Genomic DNA, 26653 nt, shown 5'->3' on the forward strand with positions numbered 1-26653 from the left:
GATTTTAAATGTCGGGATTTTGACCTTGTCGGGATTTTGTCCTTGTCGGTATTATGACCCATTCGGGATTTTGACCCTGTCGGGATTTTGACCGTCGGGATTTCATACCGAATCCGATTTGTACTGTATTTGTTTTTCCCATATTTTATAATAGGAAGCCACAAACATTAGTTTTGCCTATTACAATGACCAATAAGAATTAGAATTTTTTATGGACCACCAACCTGATGCACCCTTGCAAATGTCCCCACGGAACACACAGTTTGTGAACCCCTGTTATAGAGTATACTGTATGTAGCTGCTTAGGGATACGGTCACCGGGTTGACCCAAGTAAGGTCGACATACGTTGGATCGACCACTGAAGGTAGACAGGGCATAGGTGGACACCTGAAGTAGGTCGACATGACTAAGATTGAAAGGGTTGGAAGGTTGACACAAGCATTAGATTGACAGTCGAAAAGTTGACACAAGTTTTTCACTGTTTTTTGGGGGGCTGACATGTGCCGGCAGGTGGTATATCATACCCTTACATTCCCTATGGGGTGGTGGAAGAATATAATAGTGTGCCCAAAACATGGCGAGCCATGCAAAATGACACGGTCGACAGTGTCCATGTCGACTGTGTCGACAACCGGGACAAAAAAAAAGGAAAAAATCATGTTGACCTTCCCATTGTCTAACTAATTCCTGTGTCGACCTTCCAACCGACCTAAGGTGCCAACCTTAGCCATTCTGACCTGATTCAGATGTCAACTTAAGCCCTGTTTACCTTCAGTGGTCAACCCAATGTATGTGTGTGTGTATACACTGTATCCAGTCCAAACAGACACTGATACAGTTGCAGCCTCTGTGTGTGTGTGTAACAGCTGAGCTGCCAAAAAACAGAGTATCCTGTATGTAACTGTAGCACAGTGTTTGTATAACAGGGTATCCTGTGTGTAGCTGCAGTACAGTGTGTGTAGGTGTGTGTCTGTGTACATAGATATATCTATATCTATATATAGATATACAGTATATATTATACATACAGTATATGAGTATCCTGTATGTAGCTGCAGAACAAATAGCCAATGGTACAGTTGTAGTGTGTGAGAGACTGTGTGTACTCCTCAGCCATCCCATTAGTATTCACCTTGTCCTTTGTGCACACAGCCTTTGTGTCTGCCTGTTACACAGCCCATGCTTCCCTCACCCCTCTCCTCTCATCCTCCTCTCCCTCCTTGTAGTAGTCTGTCCTCCTCCCTCCTCCTCCCCATGCCAGCCATTGCACTGCAGCCTGTCTCCCAGCCCTCTCCTCCTCCGTAGCTGCTCTGTGTGGCTCAGCCCCAGACCCCCACCTCCTCCCAGCCAGCTCTGGTGCCTAGCATTGCCCCCTACCCCCTTGTTGCTGCCATTATCTGGGGCTGGGCATCCCCCCCTAGCTCTGAGAGACTCATCCTACTCCGCGCACTGCGTCTCTGGGGGACACTGCAGGTAAGTGCAACTTTTTTGTCGCACCTTCTGCTCCCTGCTGCGCTGCACAGATCCCAGATCTGCCTTTATGTGGTCTTTTTTTGCAGTTTCCCTTTGCTCCATTCCGCCATCTTGCCTGCTAGGTAGAGCTGTCTGCTATGCAAAGTGATACAACAGTGTGTAGGGGGGAAGGAGCTGGCAGCAGCAGCAGGGACAGTGACACACTGCTGCTGCTGCTGGCTGGCTGGCTGGCTGGGGTTGCATTAACATAGCTCATGCACACAGTGCTATGCCACACTGAGAATATACAGCTGTGTACTCACACTTACTTTTCTACAGCATCTTATAGTAAGTTAAACCTACATAGCAGACCTGTCCTGTGCATGTTATGTCATGTCCTGTTTGCAAACAGGCTGCCCATGTACCTTGCATTTGCCTAGTTTTATTTTATTTATATATTTGATACACACACAGGGGGTTCTGCACTGAGTACATTACACAGGACTGCAGAGGTTGCAGCTAGTGTATTTACACATAGCTCTGATCATTCTGCAATCAATGCATCCTATGTACAGTACATTGCATTTGTCCTGATTTTAATTTTGACATAGGGTTTCTGCACTGAGCTGCAACCACTGCAGTCCAATGTAATGTACTATTTACACACAGGCTCTGTATTCTTTGCCTGCACAGTTCTCAGTCTCTGCATACTGTACTGTGTGTTGCATTGGATGACATCCATAATGCTACTTTGTATTATTTACAATCCTTTGTGTCTGCTAACAATGTCTAGACCAGAAGTACAGTTTTAGTAAGGTAGGGGGAATTGCACAGGGAGGCTTATTAAAGTCTTATGTACAGTGGATTGTATTTACTGTCTGGTTTGGAAGGGCTGTTTAACTATTGGTTTACACACCAGGGTTATTAGTCATGCAGAACACGTAGGGTCATTTAGAACCGTGCAGGTTTTTAGAATTGAATAAGGCGTTTTGTGATGTCTGGGATTATGGTGTCGATAATCGGAATAACTACTGATTTTATCTTTCGTATCCATTGCCAATGTGGTGTATTGTAAAGCTGAGCATTCCACGTAGTAACAAAAAAAAACCATAATTATAGATGTTACCATTGACGTAATGAGTAGGATCTTGTAGAAATGGATGAATTTGGAATCTTAAGTCAAGATACTGTTTATAAAGGTTAGGTATAATTTCCTAAAATGGCCATAATTAATATGTGCTAACTGCCGCACAGCAGAAAGATGTTTATACTGTGAGAACTGTCATATTGGAATGGCAAAACACGGAATGGGCGTTATAATAGGAATTTGCACTTATTTAAATTAAACGTTACACCGTGCTCATGCTGTTGACAGGGCAATTATAAATATATCAAATCACAAATCACTTTCTGCTGTAAATATCTTGATGTCGTTAAGTAAAATGGTCAAACTTATTTTCATTGGTTAGTTTACACCAGGGCTGGCCAAACAGGTCCACGAGATCTACCAACAGTCCATGTTTTCCAGACCACCTAGCTGGTGCACAGCTGTAGTCATTACTAACTGTCACATTTTAAAACCTGCTGCATTAATTCCTACTATAGATCCACAGGTTGTCTGATATACATGAACTGTTGGTAGATTATGAGGATGGGTTTGGCCACCCCTGGTTTACACAATTCAACCAAATTAGATGGTGTATATTGTACCACATCACACCTGCTCAAAATGTGCCCTGATTGGATCAGACATCATCAAGCTTAATGGGACAGTGAATATATTGGTAACTATCCAAGGGGTGCAGTTACACTAAGAAGTTATGCCCCTCTATGGGTCTGCAAAGGGGGCAATGAAAGGTGCCTTGCCGGTACTCCAAAATCTACTCAATGGTACATCATGAGCATTGTAAGAACATAGCCCATGAATAAATTGCCCCAAATGTTGCAAATGTTGAGTGAACTACTAACCCTAAAATAATTATTCTTATTGAGTATCCATGATTCATATTCTGCACCACGGTACCATATGGTATAGATGTAGTGCAAGCAAACTACAATCTACAGTAGTTACAAATACTGATACTGTATAAGATGTGTACAACAGACTTCGCCAAATGAGCTTACACTCTACCGCCAAATACACACTGGGGTTTATCATACTTTTTATAAAACAGCTAAAATTGCATAATAAAGGTTGAATATGGATTTTTACCTTCATTTTAGAGGCCATTGTAGGTTTTAATGTGCCTCTAAATGTAAAAAAAAAAATGCATGCTAGAACTGTTTTACAACCTCACATCCAATTATATTAATATTTACGAAAAGTGAAGGTAAGACTCAGGGGCAGATTTATTAAGCCCGGTGAAGTGATAAAGTGTCTGTTTTTTTAATCACCGGCCAATCAGCTCCAATCAACTGTGAAGTTACAGGCTTGGTTTGAAAAATGACAGGTAGGAGCTGATTGGCCGGTGATAAAAACCAAAAACTTTATCACTTCACCGAGCTTAATAAATCGACCCCTTATTTAGAGATCAGTGGTGTGTATGGGGGTAAAAAGGTATAAGGGATCCAATGAGGCATGACTTAACAAGGAGTTTTACTGAAGATAAAATGAAAATTAAGGAGGTGCTCCCCAAAAAATATAGGAACTTTTTTAATCAGTCAATATATTTCTTTATTTAGGTGGATACCATTTAAGCAAGCACAAGGAAGGCCTGGATTACCCAACAATACATTTATATACAGAATCGGGGGTATACATTGTGGCTATGATCATGAAGTGTTATCCTAACACCATCGCATGGCCAGCAACAATGTTAATTATCTGTAGAACCCTATAGGTAATTGGCAATGTTGAGGCACCGTTTTTTTGCAGTGCACATTGGGGGAAAGATGGGAGTTCTATTTCAGATGGAATGTTGCTATGAGCAACCAATCAGATCCTATCTATTATCTTCCAGAAGTTGCTAAACAAATAAGAAATAGATTCTGATTGGTCGCCCCATAGTAACATCCCATGTGAAGTACAGATGGAGTCACTCTCATTAGAACAGCTCCTGACGATGGAATCGGTATGCGCCATCCGCGCCAGCAGCCGGAGTCCGACAGAATGGGCCGCGCGTGCGAGATGCTTGCACGCCCCTTCTGTCGGAAGTCCTGCAGCCGGCTACCTGCTCTCCCCCGCACTCCCTCTCTCTCCCCCACTTTCCAGCACTCCCCGCCTGTCTCCTTGAACCGGAGACGGGCAGGGAAGCACCCGGTCCCTGCCGACTTTCAGAGTGAGACTCACAAGCGAGTGAGCCGCTGGCGCATCGCCATCTGCCGGCTACGCCCCCCGCCAGTGCTATGGATATGTCGCACTGGCAGGCTAGCAGAGGCTGGCTCCATCTGTACAACTGGCATCTTATATAGCTCATAGACCATAGATGGAGAAGCATTTTGTTACACATAAACCTGTAATAGAGTAGAATAAAAAAAATATTTGGGTTCAGGTAAAACATTAAGAAATTCATACCAAATATAATAAAAGGCGTGGCTATGCACTCATGTAAAGTAAATGTATTATAGTCTAGTAAGGGAATCAGTTATGTCAATACATGATGTGCACCAATATGAAACAGGGAAATGGACAGTTTTTAACTGGTGTTCACTCTAGGGAGAACAAACGGGACAGATGGCATTTCTGTGCACGGACACCCAAATAGGGGGGCGTGGCCACTCAGGGACATTTCAAGGGCAAGGAGTGAGTGGCGAAGGGCTCCATTTGGAAAAAAACTGATGAGCGTTGCCACCAGTTAGGTGGTGGATATAGGTTAGGGACCTCCGTCATAGGGCAGACCTGTTGCTACACCCGTTGATGGTTTTTTTGATCCAATGCTGCATCCTACTAAGCAGGCCAGATCCCTGCTACATCAAGAGATGTCCTTCAAGAGACACTTCCTACTGCATTACCATACAGCACATACATCCAAGGATGTAGCTTTGATAGCAACTCTGACTGCACCCAAATGACCCCCCAAGGTGTATATGAAACATAAATGCATGTTTATACTTGAGCTCCATCCTCAAGATATCTCATTATACTATGCAAATATCCCAAACTGCGAAAAAATAGGAAATTCAAATAAACCTCGGTTCTCAAGCTTTTTAGATATGGGAGACTATTTATATAATAAGATAATAAATAAATATTATGCATATTTTTTTTTCTTTCATCAGTGACATAATTTTAATGACAATTGTCCTTCAGGGAACACTTCACTAAAAGTCCCAGGTACACAAAGTAAAAAAAAAAGTAAATAAAATAAAAAAATAAAACAAATGTGTATACCACTGTGAAAATAAAGACATTCATATACAGGTCGGGTATCCGGTATATGGGCATCCCGTATCCGAATTATTCCAAAAACCGTGTTTTTTTGGAATAATTCAAATCCCCCCCCCCCCTAACCCTCTTTTAATACTTACCAAGTACTCCGGCGTCCACGGCAGGCCTTCAGCATCCTCTCCGGCGTCTCCAGCGGTCCCAGGAGTGCTTTGCGCGAGTGCGCGCGCTCGCCAGTGACGTCACCGGCGCGCCTGGGAACTTGCGCAAAGCACTCCTGGGACCGCTGGAGATGCCGGAGACGGTGCTGTGGCCTGCCGTGGATGCCGGAGGACTCCATGGACGCCGAGGGACCATCGGGGACCCACCAGGGGCAGGTAAGTATAGCTAAAAAAAAATTATTCCAAAAACCGGAATATTCCCTTATCTGGAATGCTCGTGGTCCCGAGCATTTCGGATAAGGGATACTCAACCTGTATATAGAATGTAATGGATCAGATGCACTAAGCTTCAAAAAGTGATCAAATGGAGAGTGATAAACAACCAATCAGCTCCTGGCTGACATTTTTCAAACACAGTGTGTGACATGGCAAGTAGGAGCTGATTGGCTGGATAGTTATCAATCTCCATTTGATCACTTATTGATGCCTCATTGATGTCATTTAAATATAAAATCTACCTACCAAAATGTGATAGGCTCATTCAGCGATATCAAATCAAATCTATGGACATATTTTCCAGGCAGAGCATACTGGTCTGCAGGGGATCAATATACAATGGAATTTGCCAGTTACAGCGTCCAATATCCGGAAAGCTGGATATTTATTTTTCATAATTTATTGTGCCAAAGGTGAAGAAGAGATGTTAGAACACTGGATCACTTACTGTAATATGGAGGTGGTGAGAAACGATAAACTTCAAGTGAATTATCTAAATTCTGTTTCCTTTCTCTCTGCACAAGTAACATCTACCCCACCTGCAGTGCACATGGTTTTGTCCATCTAAGAAGGATTTTGTTAGAAAGAGTGAACTAGAATAAGGCCCTATATTCCCACCAGCCAAGGACAGTTACCATCCTGATATCTCCATAACTGTTGACAACTCGACAATCTATCCTACCCCACAAGCTCGTTGCCTAGGGGTCATCTGAACTGTCCTTTGTTCCCCACATTGAATCTGTCTCCAAATCATGTTACATGCATCTAAAAAACATATCCAAAATACGACTCTATAGTGATAGCTCTATACAGTCATTTGTATACAATTAGCCCCCTCCGTCAGTCCCCTGCTGCCTCCTCCGACAAGCTTCTCCGGGGCCGAGGATGGGGAGCTCCGTGGATGGGAGAACGGAGCGCCATGTGTATGCGACCATCCCCAGCCCCCACCGGAAGTCGTATATAGTAATACCTTTGTTTGATTAAACAAATCATAATTGTATTTCATACTCATGCTGTTATACTATTCAATTCATTAATATCTATCAAAAATTGTCTATCACTATCAAAACTTTTATTGTGATGAAAAGCCTTTTTTTTAAGTAAGAGGTTGTGTGCTGGGACATTCGATTAATATGTACAACATGTTTCCTGTCAGAGGCGTACCTAGATATTAGTAGGCCCCATAGCAAAAGTTTGTAAGGACCCCCTGTTTAGCAACTGATGCTGAAAAATGTTTGTAAAACATATTAGTTAGACAGCAAAGATGGGCCCCCTTCAGCTCTGGGCCCCATAGTAGCTGCACCCCTTGCACCTATGGTAGTTATGCCCCTGTCTCCTGCACTGTAACCTCATCTTCAGTATGATGTTCCAAGGAAATGTTTCAAACTAAACCAATACTAGTGTTCCCGCTAGGCTGTTTTAGCGGGGAGCTGCGCCCTGCCCGATTTTTAAAGGGCAAAATGCGCCCTGCCCCTCTCGCAGTGCCCCGCTAAAACAGCCTCACGGGGAAGCCCAGCGTCACCGCAGACGGTGATGCCCGGCGCTTCCCCGGCAGCACAGTGGCTTCGGAGGGGCCGGGCCTGCCCCTTTGATGACGGTGGCGGTTGGGCCCGCCCCCTTCGATGACGGTGGCGGCCCGTGCACGCCTCTTTCATGACGGCACCAGCCCGGGCACTCCCCTTTCATGACATCATCAGCCCGGGCACGCCCCTTTCATGACGGCCCAGGCACGCCCCCAGCTGTGACGTCGGCGTGCCCGGTCCGCCCCCCCCCCCCCCCCCCCCCCCGGTGCCCTGCCCGCTGTCACTCCTAGAGTGAACACTAAATACGCTTCTATCTGTAATTTTATACAATGTACTTAATTAAATGCTGGCTAAAAGTTGGTTGCTTGCTTTGGGTCACTTCCCCAATTGTCAAAGTTTCCACTCTTGAAGGTTTCAGACATGTATGGTCAGTAAGAACAGAAAATTAGTTCTATAGAGGGAAAGCTGCTGGGATCTGTGTATGATCCATAGTTCGAACTAGCTCTCCCAGATCAATGCTAGTATCACACAAATGAAAGATATTAGTACATAATCAAGCATGAAAACAATATACTGTATAATAATCATGAATGAGCAAATAAGTGTTCATTTATAGTGTTCCTCTACGGTATGTTTCCTTACAGTAGGAGATAATCACTTCCTTAGAGATCAATTAGATGGTTAAGAAAAACTTAGTTAATTGAATGATTTTGCTTACATATAACCATAAGTGTTTATTTACCAAGACCAATACTTGCTCTTAATGGGGTGTATCCACAGTGTGATTTTGGAAGAGCCAGATTAAGGTCTGTGGGAGCCCTGGACAACAAAATTGTGAGCCCCCCCCCCTACAGATCACGCCGACGACGACCCCCTCCCTCCCGCTCCCTGTGCCTGCTCCTGTACCTGTGTCCCATGCTTACAGGAGGGTCTCCCCGGGGCTCCTGTACGAGGCATCCCTATGTACTGCACACAGCAGCAGCAGCTGAGATAGAGGTGCCTGTGTGCGGCAGTGGAAGCCAGAGGTATACTGGCAACTGTCAGTGTCTCCGGCACAGGCCTGGGAAGGTGGAAGGAGATTACGGCACTTGGTTGGGCAGCAGCGGCTAGTAGCGCTATTTGCAGGGCAGGAAGTGCTGCTAATTTTGAAAAGACTGGCCAGACGCTGATTGGCTGAGCGTCCTGCCAATCAGCGTCCGGCCACAATTTTCTAAATCAGCAACGCTTTCCGCCCCGGCGCTCAGCAAATAGTGCTACAAGGTCCCTGCAGCCGCCACCCGCTGCTCCCCAGGGCAGTGCCGTGCTCTCTGACTGATTTGGCAGCGGCGCCGTGAGTGTGGGGGCCTTCTGATGTTTGGGGGCCCCCCGGGCGACCACCCATATCGCCCCGTGCTGGATCCGCCCATGGATTTTGGCAGGAGATTTTGAATCAATAGTCAAAATCACTTAGGTTAGTCAAAATCTCCCAGTGTTTCCACTGCTTAGTCAGTACTGTCTAGCATACATAGACTGTGCAGGCAAGACACTTTTTAATAGATCACAGACTATCGTTAGACAAAATTGCTTAGTCGAAATCTCCAGTGCATCTAGCCAAATCTCTTGTACATATAGTCAAAATTGGTTCGTCAAAATTGTCCATTAGCCAATAGCTTTAGTATACACTTTTTCTTTGACTATGACTAGAGGAAAGTTCAAGGTCATCAGCGTTGATGCTGGAGGAAAGTGCCCAAAACTTTAAACTTTGTTGGAAATCGGTGGTGCACACAGAAGGTCAGTCCCACCTCTCTATGGTAAGAGACAGGTTCCTCTGGTAGTGGCGCCACCTCTGCTCATAGCAATGGAACAGTTGCCTGACATTGTTCAAAATGGTGGGACAGTAGGCAATGGAAAAACTCAATACTTGCCTGGGGAGCAGTGGGACACTTAGTCCCCAGAGCCCCCTGAGCAGTTCACCGGTAGTAAATTGGACCCACTTTGGGCAAATGAGGAATGCACTAAAATGCATACTAAAAATAAATTATATTATTATTATATTAACCAAGATGTTTCTCTTTCTGTCTCCAGATTTCTTTCAGAAAAGCAAATACTTAATCCGTAAAACTGGCAAAATTCAGCAAAAAGAAGCAGTTGCCCCAGATCTTTCCAGCTAGGATTCTATCGCTTGGTATTTCTTCTGATGCCAAAAAAATGACCTTGCAGCCCTCGATGATCAAGCAACTAAAAAGGAAGAGGAAAAGTAATTTTAGCGTCCAGGAAACGCAGACCTTGCTAACAGAGATAAAAAAGAGGAGCGATGTCATTTTTTCCAAACAGCTGAACACCACCATTAATGAAATGAAACGCAAAGCATGGGAAGAAATAGCCGAGTGCGTCAATGTGCTGGGCGAAGGCGAGCAAAGGACTGGAACTGAGGTTAAACGAAGGTATCTTGACTGGAGGTCCCTCATTAAAAGAAAGAGTCTGAATTCCGATGTGAAACCCGGAAGTTCTGGAATGCATCTGCCATTGTCTGATCTAGACTCTATCATCGATGACATGGATGAAAAACCAAATGGGTTAACAGGAGAGTCCAATTTAGAGTGGAAAAATGGGTCGGATATCCGGGAGGCCAATGACTCTTTGACCGAAATTAAAGTTGAAGAGGATGAAGATCCTCAGAGCTTTGAAGTAAGAAAAGTTTCCATACGATTTCCTGTTCTAGGAATTGGCAAAAACATCAATCATAACCTATTAAAAATCATAATCACAATCATCCTTGACTTTAATTGTGGGCCATTTTACTCATGCCCATCTGGACAGACCCACTGTTTATCAGTAGAAATGTTGCTTTTGTTTTTATGTGTTCATTATTTCTGAAAGAAGCTATACTGTATTATAGGGACATGAGGATAGTTCTTAAAATGATGATTGGCAGTCAGTACTGGTTCTGAATTAAAGGGGCCTTTGTACCAATGGTAGAATAGTTTGATGGACTAGGGTTGTTTTAATGAGGGCGGAAGTGAGGCAGTATAGTTGAAGTTCCAATGCTTGAAATCTTGGAATGGTTCTAAAATATGGTGTTGCGTAAAGAGGTTCTATTGGGGAGATTTATCAAAGCCTGGAGACATAAGATAGAGATAAAGGACCAATCAGCTCCTAGCTGTCATTTTCCAAATGCAGCCTGTAACATGACAGTTAGAGGTTAGACTATTATGTTGCATGTTTAAATTGTGCTACTATATTAGCCTCTATCACCTCAGATGGGAGACTGTTCCTCCTATCCACTACCCATTCTGTAGAGTAATGTTTCCTCAAGTTCCAACCTACGTCCTTCTAGTGTCAGTACATGTCCTCATGTGGCTACCTCCTGCAACTTTTATTCCCCATCCAGATCGCAATTCGGGCCGGCACTGATCCAGGTCCAATACTTTCACATTAAACCTGGGTCGCTCACTATACAGAGGGTGACCTGGGTTTAACCCTTCTTATATCCCAAGTCGAATTGCCCAGCTTATACATTTTGGTGCTTTCACACCGCACCTCAACCCGGGTCAACAGGTCACCTGGCAATTTACCTGGGTCTGAGGTGTGGTGTGAAAGGGGTATTTGTCTTTCTTGTTAAGATTTGTGGTATAGGCCATACACAGTTTTAGTTGCCCTTCTTTGCACAGTCACTAATGTATTTAGATACTTCTGAAGGTATGGTCTCCAGAACTGAACACTGTACTCTAGCTGACCTATACAGCAGCATTATTTCTTCTGTTTTTCTGCTACAGATTCCTCTCCCTATGAAACCAAGCATCTGACTTGCTTTCCTCATACTTTCTTGCATGACTTCCCTGCCTTTAAGTTATCTGAAATAGAGAGATCCTATTCCTCCTCAGTAGTTGCCATTATAATTCAGTATTTAGCCTTTGGGTTTTTGAGGCTGCAGTTCTCACGTTCTTGACCTTTGATTCTTCTTGACCATTCTTTATTTTGAGCAACAGTGGCTCCTACCTTACTGCAAAAGGGGGGCTGCCATGGCCACGTCCCGCTCCCCGCCGTAGTCCAGGGACCCGGCGCCTGGCACGTGCACAGTATGGGAGACGGTACTGCACATGCGCATACCTCTGGTTTTATGGGCTGCATCAGTTTATTAATCGACTACTAAGCTTAACTAGTACTATTGATTAACATTGGTTTAGCCCACAAAATGTCTGCTTTTACTGTCTGTGGCCTACAAATTTGCCCCACTATTCCTATTTTGGCAACTATATAATGGGTAAACATCATGTGGTGCATATGGGTCCCAGTGCCTATTAGGGCCCACACACTGCAGACACTGCAGCGATGCAAATATCAATGACAAAATGGCTGCAGCTGCCATTTTACAATGATTAGTGCATGTGCAATAGTATCGCGGGGAACTTGACACAAGCACCATGTTCCCGGAGACCAAGGCACAATACAAGAAAACCGCATCATCGGAGAGGAGGGGGCCCCATCGGATCCTGCACACTGGCCCCCTCCTTTCTTAAAGGGCTTCTGGTTATTTAACTTATTAAAATTGGATGGGAGAACATTTTTGATCATCATAAAATATGACTGTTTTAAGTCAAAGTGGTGTTTTAGTGGAACTCATGAGGTAATTGTGTTATTGTTTGCTGTTACATAGCAAGCGGCCGAACAGTGGCAATCCACCAGTCAATATTTACCCCCAAAAAATACTGCATTTTGTATGGTTCTTTTTTGATAGGTAGAGTAACAGTTTTCCAAGGTAGTAATATTTTGTTTGAAAAATTACGATTTTCTGTAATGCCAGAAAGGGGTGAGATTGTTTTAATGATTATTCTTGCTACTTTATATATTTTTCTCTGTTAAACTTTATTAAAAACAAAAAAATAATGTAGCAGTCTGTACTAATATAATTATAACCACAGTAGAAAAAAAAGCATCTGTTTCTGTATTGAATTGTGGCTGTATGTTTTACTGAACAGCGGTTGAAAACTACTAGGAAATTAAATCCCAATTTTCAGATCTGAATAGGGGGAAATTTATTAACGGAAATTTGTAAAAAAATAGGTGTATTTGTATCCAGAAATACACTTATTTTTTACATTTACTATCCCGAAAATACGGCAATTCGTAGTCGTATTGATGTGCTATCAATACGAATACGAATGGCCATATTTTCGGGATAGTAAATGTCAAAAATAAGTGTATTTCTGGATACAAATACACCTATTTTTTTACAAATTTCCTTTAGTAAATTTCCCCCTAAAATACAACTATTTTTAATTTTGACCCTTTTGAAGGAGTTTTAATGGTAAATTGAGATTGAAATATTGAATTATGTATATAATTATGCTGGATACACACTATAAGATTATCTTTCCAATCTGACTAGTTGGAATGAAACATGGAAAACAAACATTTTTGTATTTAAATAATTTATGCAAATTACTCTTTTAGTCTCTTTTCCAGATTTTGGGAGCAAATGATTGATTGTTTTTTGTTCCCAGACATTACCAGGTATTTGTTCCAAGCAGCCAGATTGGAAAGATAATCTTACGCCCCCATAAACTACAATGATTTGTTCCGATTTCACCTGTTCCCGACGGATTGGGACGAGAAATAGCCCCAAATCGGATGTGAGTGATGTCCCATCGGGTCCGATGCGCAGACCTCTGACTCCTGACCCCCGTCCTGGGGGAACAGGGGTCGCATGCGATACATCACGTACATCATGTGAAAGGACCGCTTGTGATGTATTGCATGCAATTCTGCTGCCCGAGAGGGCCGCTCCTGGGGGATCGGATGGCCATGCATTGCTGAGATACATCACAGTGTGTATCGAGCTGAGCTGTCCCATTTTAAACACCAGATCAGCACCTGTCCCCATGTAGCAACTGTGTCCAATCCGGTTCTGTTGTACTGTTTAGCTCTGGTTGTTGAACAGAACAGTTAGAATCCGCCCTTTCCTGTGAGCTAAGCATAGAATATGGCTACACACAGTGAACCAGATGACCACGGAGATTGGCCAACAGTAGCAATGCATATAACTGATTCATTACTATGCATGTGTTCCTAGAAGAAAAGTGATCAGTGTACAGAAGGATAATAGGGGGCACATTTATTAAAGTTTCTAAAAAGAAAAGAGCTGGTTTTGCCCATAGCAACCATTTTCTAGGATGCAATAAAGAAATGATAGAATATGGTTGCTATGGGCAACGCTACCTCTTTTCATTTTATTGACCAGCTAAGTGTATTTGCCCTTTCATGTAAGTCAATAACCATATTTGTGTGTTAGAATAATTTTAATGTAACAAGGTCCTAAGTAAACATCTGGTATATCTGCGTCAGAGAGTAAAATGGTGGTGTAGCATTTTAGAAATTTGATTATTTTTCTTGCTTAACTGTTATTATTTTCATGTAATAATCAGTATTTTAAGGGGGGGGGGGGCTTGTGGTCTAAATGTGGTACATTAATATCTGCGTTTTTTTTAAGTGTACAACTAAGACTGTTGGTGTTTGATGCAGGGGCAGACTAGATGGGCAAGTGGTTCTTATCTGCCATCAAATTCTATGTTTCTATGGTATAACAAAACAGACAAAATTTAAATCCGACATAGAAATAATATAACTAGGATACAGGAGGTTGAGAAAGACGAGAGAGAGAATAGAGAGGACGCTTGTGAGCGCTTATGGATTAAAGCAGATGTGGCCAAGCCAGTCTTCCAGATCTAACTACACCTTATATTTTCAAGGCCACCTGTGGATCTATAGAATGTGCCAATTAGGAATGAATGCGGCACATGTTTGAAAATGTGACAGTTAGTAATGACTGCACCTAGAGTGGCCAATCCCAGGACTGGGATTGCAGGGATCTGGCCCTAAAATTGTCACGCTGCAGCCCTCTGCCATGCTCCCGCCTGCCCCGCTCCTGGCCTCCCCGCCGCCCATATAAGTAAATGTACCAGTTTGGGGGGATGGGGGCATTTCTTTTATTAGAGAGGCCAATCCTGGGATCGCGGGATTGAAAAAAATTGCCCCGGCATTGGCATCCCTGTATGCACCTGTGCACCAGCTAGGTGGTCTGAAAAACTCGAACTGTTGGTTGATCTTGAGGACCAGCCCTGATTTAGAGGGATGATGAGACACTAGAAATATACAATCTATAGAGCATGGGTGGTCCTCTAGATCCATCAACAGTTCATGTTTTCCAGACCACCTGAGGATCTATAGAATGTGTTGGTTAGGAATGAATGCAGCATATTTGAAAATGTGACAGTTAGTAATGACTACAGCTGTGCACCAGCTAGGTGGTCTGGAATGGTTTGGCCACAGCTGATCTAGAGGGAATGAATGGTAGGGCACTGAGGCAATGGCGAAGCGGAGGATTTTCAGTAAACCATTGTAATGTGGAGAGATTCTGGTAGGGCAGAGAGGACCTTCCCATAAGACAGGAGCAGCATGGGAGAACTCTCAGATGTTTGCACGTTATCTGGGTATGCGAGTAGTTCAAGTCACTGATTTTAGTGGTGTAATAAAGCAGAAACCTCAGTTAGCTTATAGAGATTATAGTCTTCTAGTTTCAGCACCCAGACACAGGGATAGCTCCCCTTTTACTAACATGGCAAGCCTTGTATGATACTTATGTCAGCCCTAGACCACTTGTCCAAAGTACCACCATTACACTTACATATGTATACCTTTTATCAGACAGGAAAACTACATTGACATCTTCTGACATTACAGGGTCCTAGCTGGAAAAAGAGAATGTCACATCCTTGCTTGGGAATCCAGTTCAACTCCCGTCAAAATAGAATGGTGTATAATCAGACGCCTAGTGATGAGAAGGTATGTGACCCTTAATGTTAGAGGTATCAATGTTATTCTACCACACCACAACAAAGACCAGCGCAGGACAAAGTATTTACCTGTGTTGTATCCATAAACATCTTATCAGCAGCATCTAAGGCAGGAATGTCATAACTATGGCCCTCCAGCTGTTGTGAAACTACACGTCCCATCATGCCTTGCCACAGTTTTGCTATTAGGGAATGCTAAAACTATGGCAAAGCATGCTGGGATGTGTAGTTTCACAACAGCTGGAGGGCCGCACTTTGGCCATGCCTGATCTAAGATGAGGAAAAGTTACCTAGGAGCCAGAATTGTACCACAGCCTGCACAACATCCAGATGCATCTTGGGTCTCAGATAACCTGATTTATACAGCAGCTGCTACTACTCCCTTGTATAGAAATATCCTTTGTTTAGGTTATCTTGCAGATCTGGTTGCTAAAGATAGGGGGCCAGATGCACTAAGCTTCAGAAGTGATAAAATGGAGAGTGATAAACAGCCAGCCAATCAGCTCCTACCTGCCATGTCACAGATTGTGTTTGAAAAATGTCAGGCAGGAGCTGATTGGTTGGCTGTTTATCTCTCTCCATTTGATCACTTTTGAAACTTAGGGCATCTGGGCCAGGGTATGCAGTCGTCTAGGTCGATATGCTGAACAGAGGGGGTTTGCAGGTGTATGTGCAGGTGTAGATATGTACCTGCCCACCACGTTAAGGTCACCTCTTTAGAGCAGGTCTCTAGCACTATGGGGTTCATAGTTAAAATAGAACACATAAAATGTTAAAATGGAGATTGATAAACAGCCAGCCAATCAGCTCCTACTTGTCATTTTACAAGCCCAGCCTGCAACATGACAGTTAGGCGCTGGTTGTTCAAAACTCTCCATTTATTACTTTTTGAAGCTTGATACATCTTAAAATCATCTTTACTTTGAGCTATTATCATTCCTGCTGCACTTGACTTCTCAAATTTGATGGACAAGTCTTAGGGCGGGATTCTGTAATAACAGCGGCCGCACATCGCCGTGCTTCGGGCTCGGTGGCTCGCTTTATAAAATCGACTCCACGCCGACATGGATAGTGGGGTATGAACAGGTCGGGGATGCTTCGGGCTGGCGTGGATAGTGGGGGTTTGAAAAGGAGGCGTTTGCGCCAGTCTGTAACATGGAGCACTGGCAAATGCCTCCTTTATTGTGCATAAGACGCACTTGTGCCCGCATAACCTCCTTTGTGCAGGAGACCAACGTGCTACCGAACCCCCTTACCCCGTCTCTCTGAAGCGGACACAGGCAGGGTTGCCGTACCCTGCCGCAATAATTTACTGAGACGCAGGAGCGTCTGAGATGTACCTGTATCTCAGACAGCTGGGGCGCCTCTCCGCCGGCGCCCGCATGATCCCCTCTCTGCCGGCGTCCGCCAGCGCAGGGGATCTGACGGTTACCAGAGATATGTGAGAGGCGCTTACTAGGCTTGCCATGGATGCCGGGGACAGAGCCGGGCTGCCGCAGAGTCACTACGCTAACTGCGCTAGGCATTCGTTGGGCTGCCGCAGAGTCACTACGCTAAGTACGCTCGGCAGATGTTGCGCTAAGCTGACAGCCTAGCTTAGGCTACGCTAAAAACATAGCGTAGCCGTGCGCCGTGCTATTAAGTACCGAAATCTCCAGGTTTTATTTAAAACGGCAATCATTTACACTGCAAAATCACACATCCCATCTCAAATTGAATTCCCCCTCTCAGTAAATTCCCCCCTCAGGCACTTGGGAGGTTATGCAGACCTGATTGCTTCTCTGATCATTTGCAGAGCCCTGCGTTCAGGTGTATGCTGCCCAGCTAGAGTGAAATCTGGTCCTGTGCAAGTCTAAATTGCTTAGCACGGCTTCACCATCAAATCAAATTTCCAGTGTGTGTAGTCTGTGCGTAGCCCAGGACTTTCTCGGCGGCTGCCATAGAAACAGTTGGAACGGGCCTGGAGCTGACATCACACAACTTCTCTCAAATGCCTGGGCACGCCTGCAGCTGCCTGCCAATCAACTTCCCTACGGCCAGAGATAAACCAAGTCATGGGATTTTAACACAGGGCAGCCTTGCTCGGGCCATATTTGATTATCGCCCTTCCTGCAAAATTGCAGCCGTGCAACCAGGAATAAATAACCCCCTTGGCAGTTGTTTTAGCCCACAGAAATGGACATTTGGGGATAATTTCATATAAAGCAAAGTAACCATGTTGACATGGGTTCATGTATAATGAGTGCAGGGCGTAAGGTCAGGTTTGTAATATCGAAAATTGACAGCGTTGGATACATTGGGGGGCATTCAATCCTGGCGGCTATTTCAGCCAGGTGGAAATAGCGTCCGGCAATATTCAATCCCAGCCTGGAACTGCCTGGGACATGCCTGCTGCAGATTCACCTTCATGTGGAGGGGAATCTATAATGTCGGAACGGCCGCTAAATTGTCAAATATGTGTCCGTTTCTGACTATGGGGATACTCAATCCCAGGTCCCAACTGTTGTTACGTCCCAACAGCCATGACCCTGGCCCATTTTTCATGTCCTGCCTGCCGATTGGCGAAAAAGGGGCGCGTCCTCGAAAACAGACATGGATTGTCCAGATCCTGCCATGATCTGGACAATCCATGGCCGTTTTAGGCAGAACAGGCTCCACTGCTTTTAAAGTCGGGTCCGTTCTGACGAGCTGCAGCTTCAATACTGTCGGGGAAAACACGCGGTCGGAAATAGCGGCAGGGGTTAAATGCACCCCTAAAGGTGCCAGTTTTCACCAAAGTAAGGACTTTCCGACTGTCGGTATATATATCCTGCCAGTCGGAACTAATGACCTTACATTGAATAGATCGAATGACATTTGACCTAACATGTTAGAAACATGTATACCGTTTTTAGAATTTTAGAAATTTTAGTAAACACTTTTTCCAAATGAGTACATTAGAAATTATGGAGCAAATCAGGAGTGGCCAACCAGTCAGAGACAAAAAAAGATTTTTTTGGGATGCTCAAGAGCCAACATCATTCGGGTGCCAAAAATTGGGTATGGCCTTTTGTCCACTAGGCCACGCCCCTGGTATAAAAAACATTGAAAAAGGCAGATTCACATAATAAACTTCCGATCCATCACCAGACCAACCAATCCCAGCAGCCCATTGTGTCACACCAGCCTCGCCATGCCACAACAGTAGCCCTTCATGTGTCACTGTCCCTTTAATTGTAACAAGCTCAGTATATCAGGGTGGGTTAGTGCATCCTGTTGTCAGAAATCACTGCGGTGTTATAAGTCTTAGGACCCCCAGAAGCCTCTTACAAACAGAACTAGTCATTGGACCATCGTAATACCTGGGCCACCTGTCAGGCGGACAAAAGCTATGAATGGGAGATGGCTGCATGCCGTGTCTCACTGACTTTCACGGCTGCTAGATTTATGCCATACTGGAGGGGAGAGAATGGGCACACCGTTCCGTTGTGCTGCTGAGGCCGACTTGTCAGCACACTGGGGGTTATTCAGACCTGATCGCTGGGCTGCTAATTTGTAGAGCCCTGTGATTAGGATGGCCAATCTCAGAATCAGGATCGGCGGGATCCTGTGATTTGGCCCTAAAATTGCTGGGATTTGAATCCCGGCATTGGCAGGACCATGAGCAAATCTGATGCCGGGCAGCACTGAGAGACCAGCTCAGACGCTGCCCAGCTGCTCCTGACCTCCACATGCTGCTCTGCGGCTGTGCGCATCGTGACCTGATGTCGGAGGTCATGCTGCGCAGCCCGCCTGCTGCTCCACACCCAACCGCCGCACCACCTCCCGGCACCCGACCTCCACACCACCGCCAGGCTCCAAATCACCGCCGCTCCCGCGCTTGCCTCCCCAGTAAGTGACACTGGTTTTGGTCGACATGAGTTTTTTCACCTTTTTTTGTCTTGAATTTGAACATAAGTCAACATGGACACCGTATCAGTGTCCCGCATCCTCTCACATGGCTCGCTCCGCTCGGCACACTATTATATTCTCCATTCGCGCCCTAGTTGGTAGGGTATGAAATACCGCCTGTTTTGTGAAAAAAATATATATGAAAAACTCGACCTTTTGACTGTCGACCTTCCCATTGTCAACCTAATGCTTGTGTCGACCATGTCGACCGTAGCCATGTTGACCTAATTTATGTGTCTACCTAAGCGACCGCTGACCTTTAGTGGTTGAACTAATGTATGTCGACCTTCGTAGTCTTCGTAGACCCAGCGACCGTATCCCACCATGGAGGGTGCAGCCACAATATCAGCAAGTACGGTACAGTCTTATAACACCGGTAATTTTCTATAATATATATAAAACCCTGAGACAGATTCTGATTCTCACGGGGGACCGACGGTTTTGCCCCGCGTATGCGCATAATCAGTTATGTGCAGGGCCTCTATGCGAGCGCCCTCACCAACCTGCACTGTTGGTAGGGTGCTCACACCGCGGGGGGGGGGGCATGGGAGCACCCGGCGTTTCATGAGAGTTCCCATGCAATTGGCGGCATGCTGGGGGCCCTTCATGTCTTCAGTTGGAGGCCCGCAAATATTAGTCTCCACTGACATTTGAGAGCCCTGGAGGGGATACGGTGGGGGAGGGGGGTGGCGATTCAACAGGGCGGGCACTCTGGAACTCGGTAAGCTGTGAGGGCCTTTCTGTATATGGAAAATGCTGAAATCGTCTTTTAGAAGTATCTCTTATTCCTCACCTACCGGGTAGCAGCAGTTTTTCACTTAAAAGTTATTGAAAGGCTTCAGCAGGGAATCATTCTACACAGTCAAATAGCAAATGAAACAGACTGTATAAAGCGAGGAACAGCTGCGAGATCCGGCATCTGCCAATGTAATGAATGAGAGAGAATTCTTACTCTGTGGTAAATGTAACCGTTGCTTTCTAAGGATGTTACAGAAAGTAAGCCGGCTCCACAGAGTATTCCTCCCAACATCTCAGAGTTTGTAGTTTGGGGTTATGCGGCATGTTGGGGATTGTGGCTGTGGGCCTTATTCAGAGGTGAATGAAGTTGCATTTGCTACTGTGATTTTGATGCATCGGACCTGCATATATTTGCTAATGATTCATTCTTTTGTCTTTTGCCCGGAGCCACCCACTACCAGCAATAACGTACAAAAGATGCAACTTCATTCACACCACAGAAATTCTGAGCAACTGTGTAATTGCTTAGAATGTCTGTCTTAACTAAGAAGCTGTGTAGGAATCTGGTTGCTGACTAGGACACACCCATAAAAGCAGTCATGACACCTTCTTAAAGCCAACCCCAGTAACCTGCCCCAAACGGCTGCAACCTGTCAGTTTGTAAATAAACCCCCACTGCACCGCCATCGCTAATCTATCACCGTGCGCACGCATTAGGACCGTGATATGTGTGCAGCAGCAAAAAAAAGAAAATTAGCCCATATTGTCCATCATCGACATTGCGTCCAGTTTTGAATCAGACCCTGTCCCCCCTCACACGGGGACTGTATGACGAATTCACAACAGCTGGGAGGTGGTCATAGTAAGTAAGTTAGTATATTAAGTTGCTAAGTAATATAATAGTAGCAAATATTGAAAGATTAAATGTAACCGGTGGTGATTTATGGAAATACCACTGTTTGGGGTCCATTTGTCATGACATTTAGCTATTTAAAACTCAGTAGGCAAAATTTGCCAAGAATACGACTATGTCTCAGTCGTATTGGTATTTTGTATACGACTGAATGCGACTGTTATCGGTGGAGTATTTCATTTACACATTCATTTTCCGGAGCATCATTTACAAAGGTGTCGTATTTTTGAGATTCGTATTTTTTGAGGAGTCGTGTTTTTTTGGGAGTTTATTTTTTTACGACTTGTACTGGAATACGCCTAGTATACGTTCGTATTTTGAAATACAACTTGATAGTAAATGTCAAAATTACACTGTAAATTTCAAGGTGTATTCTTTCGGAGGTCTATTAATTCGTATTTTTGTAAAAATACGAATACGACAGGTTATTACGGTCGTAAAATACAAAATACTAACTTTAATTCACATTAGTAAATTATAAAAATACGAATACGTGCCCGAATACGACTGAATACGAATAAGCCAATTCCTACTGTATTTTGCTTAGAAAATTTCCCCCATTGTGTATATTAAATGGTGCTCTAGCCAATCAGCCCCTAAGTGTCAGATGTTTAAAAAAATGACAGTTGGGAGTTGATTGGCTGGAACACTATTTATCATACGCAATGAGATTTAAATGGCTAAAACTCATTAATTAATGGGCCCCTCTAGATGAACTTTATATATAAAACTGTCTGGTAAATGCTAAATTCACTTACCGGAAAAGAAAAAGTGAGGCAAAAGTGTAAAGAATCGCCTTATGAGAGTCGTCTTATGGTGGTAAATCACATACTCAACCCCTCTGAAGGTTTTCAACAAAAATGGGAGCAAGTGTTACAAACATGCTCATATTCTCTAATGGAGAACATTAGTGTCGAAGGAAAAAAAGAGTTGGAAACCCTTGATAAAGAAATAAAATCTATAGAACCTTTACTAAATCCCTTTCGAGACCAACCAGAGTTTAAAAGCCTGGAAGAAAGAGTCAAATCTCGTATAAAAAAGAATGAAATCGAGATTATGACAAAAAAAAAAAAAAGAAATATCAGAGGGATATAAATATAAAAACAAATAAGGACGAGGAACCTGGGAGACCCGGTCCAGGGCCACCAGTTTCTTCATCCCAAATCCAAAATCAATTACCAAAAAAGGTTCCACAAACTTATGCAGAGGTCCTTTCTAAATCTAAACCTCCCCCCAGACCCAATAATTATTATATAACTAACCAAAGATCCAATGAGTACTATGATCAATATAAACCAGTACAAAACAGAAAATACTCAAATAGATTCCGTAATCATTATGATAAACCGGATTATAACTGGGAAACCAGAAAAAAATCAACGGGTTTATCCTTTACCAGATGAATATAGACCTGAGAAAAACCGTCCTAACACGTACAATAGATTTGAACCCTTACAACATATCAAGGAGAATAATGGCATGGATTTTTTATCCAAGGGACCGCCCCGTTGGCGGAACACATAGAACTTGAGAGTTGTCCCAAAAAGACCAAAACTAAACGAGGTAAAAGAGGAGGAATAAGAAAACGTGTGAGAAAACCTAAACATCATAATATCTCCAACCCGGAGACTTCTGAAAATAATGTAACAAAAATTTTTAACCTGAGTAATCATACTCTCAGCCCATATGAGTATTCTGTACTTCAGAAGGGCCTAAAGTTCTGCCCGAGTAATCAAATTAATTTTTTTGATCTACACATCAATGTTCAAAAATTTATTAGACGCCTATCTCTAAAAAAATTCTTTGCCATCAATAGCACAGAATCATCTAACCCCACTACTATTAATCCTTTTAAAAAAGGTTCATCGTTCTACCCGAAACATATAAAGGGCTGTTTCATAGATAGCTTTCATAAAGTCATCAATGAAGAACTAAATTGTTTAAAAGATAACCTTCCTTCATATAAAAACAATCTTAATCCTGGTGAGAGAGAAGCCCTCAAACCACTTAAACAAAATGATGGGATTATAATTAAACCCGCCGACAAAGGCGGTGGGGTGGTGATTTTAAATAAACAAATGTATATTGACGAAGTGAACAGGCAATTATGTGACGGGTCTACATATAAAAAACTTAGATCCAATCCTTCAACTTCAATCTTCAAAAAATATAAAACGCTAATTGAAAAATACGCAGAGCTTAATACAATAGACAAAGATACCACTGATTTCCTGATATCTGAAGATTTCTCAGTTCCAGTTATATACCTTTTACCCAAAATTCATAAAAGCACAACTAATCCGCCTGGACGTCCCATTATAGCAGGCACAAACTCAATAACATCAAATCTTTCTTTTTTCATTGATCACCATCTTCAGCCACTAGTCCACAAAAGTAGATCCCATTTGAAAGACACTAAAGATGTCCTCAATAAAATTAAAAACTTTAAATGGGATGACTCCCTTTTTTTAGTGACAGCTGATGTAATATCACTGTACACTATTATTGATCATCAAGACGGGATTTGTGCAATAAGAACTACATTAGAGGACATCCAAATGGAGTCCAACTTGCAAGCTTTTATCTTAGAGGGTTTTCAATTTATTTTATCTAATAATTATTTTAACTTTGATGGTTCCTTCTTTTTACAACAAATAGGCACCGCCATGAGGACCAGGTTTGCCCCCAGTTATGCCAATATTTTCATGGCCAGATGGGAAGATACCATGGTATGGTCTGGTCATGAATGGGGGTCGAACCTGGTCCAGTGGTGGCGATACATCGATGATGTATTTTTTATATGGCGCAGAGCAAAGTCCTCACTCAATGATTTCTGCAATTTTTTAAATACTAATTTATTGAATATTAAACTCACATTCTCAAGCAGTAAATCAAATGTTTATTTTCTGGATTTAATTATTTATACTGAAAATAACACTCTTCAAACATCCGTATATACTAAACCTTCAGATTCCAACACATACATTGACATCCAAAGCAATCATTTAAATAGATGGCTGTCTAATGTCCCTAAAGGACAATTTATCAGAATGAAAAGAAATTGCTCTAAACCCGAGGAGTATGAAAAGAGCATTAAGACAATGAAATCTAAATTCCTACACAAAGGGTACAAAACAAACATTCTAGAGAGAGCTATTAAAGAGGTCAGTATCATCCCCAGAGAAACCTTACTGATAGATAAACCTAAGGACCCCAAGGAAACAGGGGCCAATACTGCTTTCATTTCTAATTACAGCAGTCACCATCATCTAATTAAGAGGATTTTCAGTAATAATTGGAATCTACTTTTACGAGATCCTGTGCTATCTGGAATTTTACCACAAAGGCCCAAGTTCATCTATAAACGGGCCCCAAATATTAAAGATAAATTGATCTCCAGTGCCTTTTTAGAGAAACCAATAGGAGGTATCATAAGAAATAAAGGATTCCACAGATGCGGAGATTGCGCAATGTGTAAATCCTGTACAACCACTGACAAAAAAACCATAGAATTAAATCTTAATCATCAAATTTTTAAACTAAAGCATTTTATGACATGTAATTCAAAGTTTGCCATTTATGTGATAATGTGTACATGTGATAAACTGTATGTGGGGAAGACCACCAGAACTTTGAAAATTTGATGGTCAGAACAGATAAGGAATATTAAAAAGGGGAATATTGACCACCCCTTTTCACTCCATTTTAAAGAAGTCCATCACTGCTCACCAAATCAAATAAAAGGGTTTTGGGGGGTAGAATTAATTAAAGACAACTGGCGTCATAAAAATAAGGAAAACAATCTGGCCAAGAAAGAAATGAGGTGGATATTCGATGTAAATTCCTTATCTCCTCATGGACTTAATTCAGACTTTGAGCTGAAGTGGTTTTTATAAAATAAACATTAGACCTAGCCAGAACCATGTCTTTTATCCCCATATACTGTAATATTTTAATTCTGTTTTATTATTGTTATCCTGTGATTCATTGTAAAAGACGTATATTTTAACTCTCTGCACATTCTCTTTATTTTTTGCACACAGCACTTTAAATATCCTATAGTGTCCCATCCATCCACCAGCAGCTTGCGTTCCATCTATAGATGGCTGGAACGAATAGCCATTGAATTCTTAGCCGGATATTCACTTGCGGTTCATAATTCCCCAAGTCCGGTGGAAGCAGCTTGCGTTTCATCTGCAGATACATATAAGGCAGTTGGAACGCACAGCCATTTAAATTCAGAGCCAAAACACTTTAAGTCCGGGTAGATAGCGTACATCTATCCCCGCCGGAAGTGACGCACATGCCAGAAGGCACAGTGCTTTCCAAATGCGATGTCCGTGCGTTCCACGGCAGTTCGGCAGTTAAACACAAGGTCTTGTGTAGCGGTTTTGGGCTGATTAGCTTTATGGGACACACACCGCTAATAACACCAATTAGCACAGAATATTATATAGGTTAATATTATATAGGTTAATAAGAAACTTTGTAATTAACATGGGGCTTCCGGGTTTGGACACATCCGGCGGAAGTATCCCTAATTGAAGAAATGTGCAGGGGTATAAATATTGCCTCCATACCACTCCTCTCCAAGCCTTGAAAAAGACAGGTTATCCTGTTGAAACGCGTTGGGTGGAGAGGAGCTTGCTGTATCTAATTCTGGGAACCATTGCTTATGTGCGGACAGCGATTGGGGTATAAGGCCAATACCCCAGTCACAAGGTACCGTACCTTTCCATCTGCTGTTCCCAGTGTTCTGTATCTTTTTTAAATAAAAACATTGTCAACATTGTCACCATTTTTGAAAGCAAAAAACCTCTGTCTTTCCATTTTATATCATTGGTGAGAGGAGCGTTTAAGGGAGCAACGGACCTAACATAAAGATACCTTGATGTGACTGTATTAACACATTAACCTGTGAGTACGGTACGCATCCCATACTTGTTTTTGGAAATCGCACCGATGGTGAATCCCTGCCAGGTCTAAAGAAACCTTTATGTACACCATTCTCTTAATCTTTCTGTGAGTGCGGGTATGCTTTAAGAAGTCACCCTCCCCGCAATTTTTATTTAAATAATTCCACTATCAGGATATTTATTGATTTATGTTTTATTATTGTTTTATATACTACGTGGATGTGTTGACAACTTCTCATCGCCTCGATCCATTTCTCCAAACCAAAACTGTAAATCACATACTGTATACAGGTTCACCATCTCTTTATTTGTAGAGGGGCACTAGTTCTCTAGCCTGCCTGACGTACTCATACAAACAGTGGCGTAAGTTTGTTGCAGTTGCCCGGAGGCAAGATAAAAATTGTGTCATAGTTTTGATGGACTGGCTGGAGTTCTATGTATAAGGGTGGCCTCATACATAGCAGAAAAAGGTGTTTAGAAGTTACGCAAAGCTAAAACGATACTTCAGCATAGTGTGCATAACCCACATTGTCAGCCGAGCCCGGTACCATCATCGCTCAAACTGTACATGCTCATTCACGCTTTAT

General features: G+C 43.0%; 1 protein-coding gene across 3 annotated transcripts in view; it reads left to right on the top strand.

The window, feature by feature from the left end:
* The first annotated feature begins 1189 nt into the window (after positions 1–1189).
* The window catches only part of MSANTD4 (Myb/SANT DNA binding domain containing 4 with coiled-coils), a 29969-nt gene continuing 4505 nt past the window's right edge, over positions 1190–26653 (top strand). The window contains exons 1-3 of one of the 3 annotated variants that reach the window (XM_083170039.1): positions 1193–1474; positions 9802–10404; positions 15457–15558. In XM_083170039.1, the coding sequence (XP_083026165.1) occupies positions 9925–10404; positions 15457–15558 (582 nt within the window). In that variant the 5' untranslated portion in view covers positions 1193–1474; positions 9802–9924. Of the gene's footprint in view, positions 1475–1641; positions 1802–9801; positions 10405–15456; positions 15559–26653 lie in introns of those variants that run through there. The other 2 variants (XM_083170040.1, XM_083170041.1) reach the window with 2 other exon arrangements.

Source organism: Crinia signifera, chromosome 2 (genome assembly GCF_055691185.1).
Source record: "Crinia signifera chromosome 2, ASM5569118v1, whole genome shotgun sequence".
NCBI classification, from domain to species: domain Eukaryota; kingdom Metazoa; phylum Chordata; class Amphibia; order Anura; family Myobatrachidae; genus Crinia; species Crinia signifera.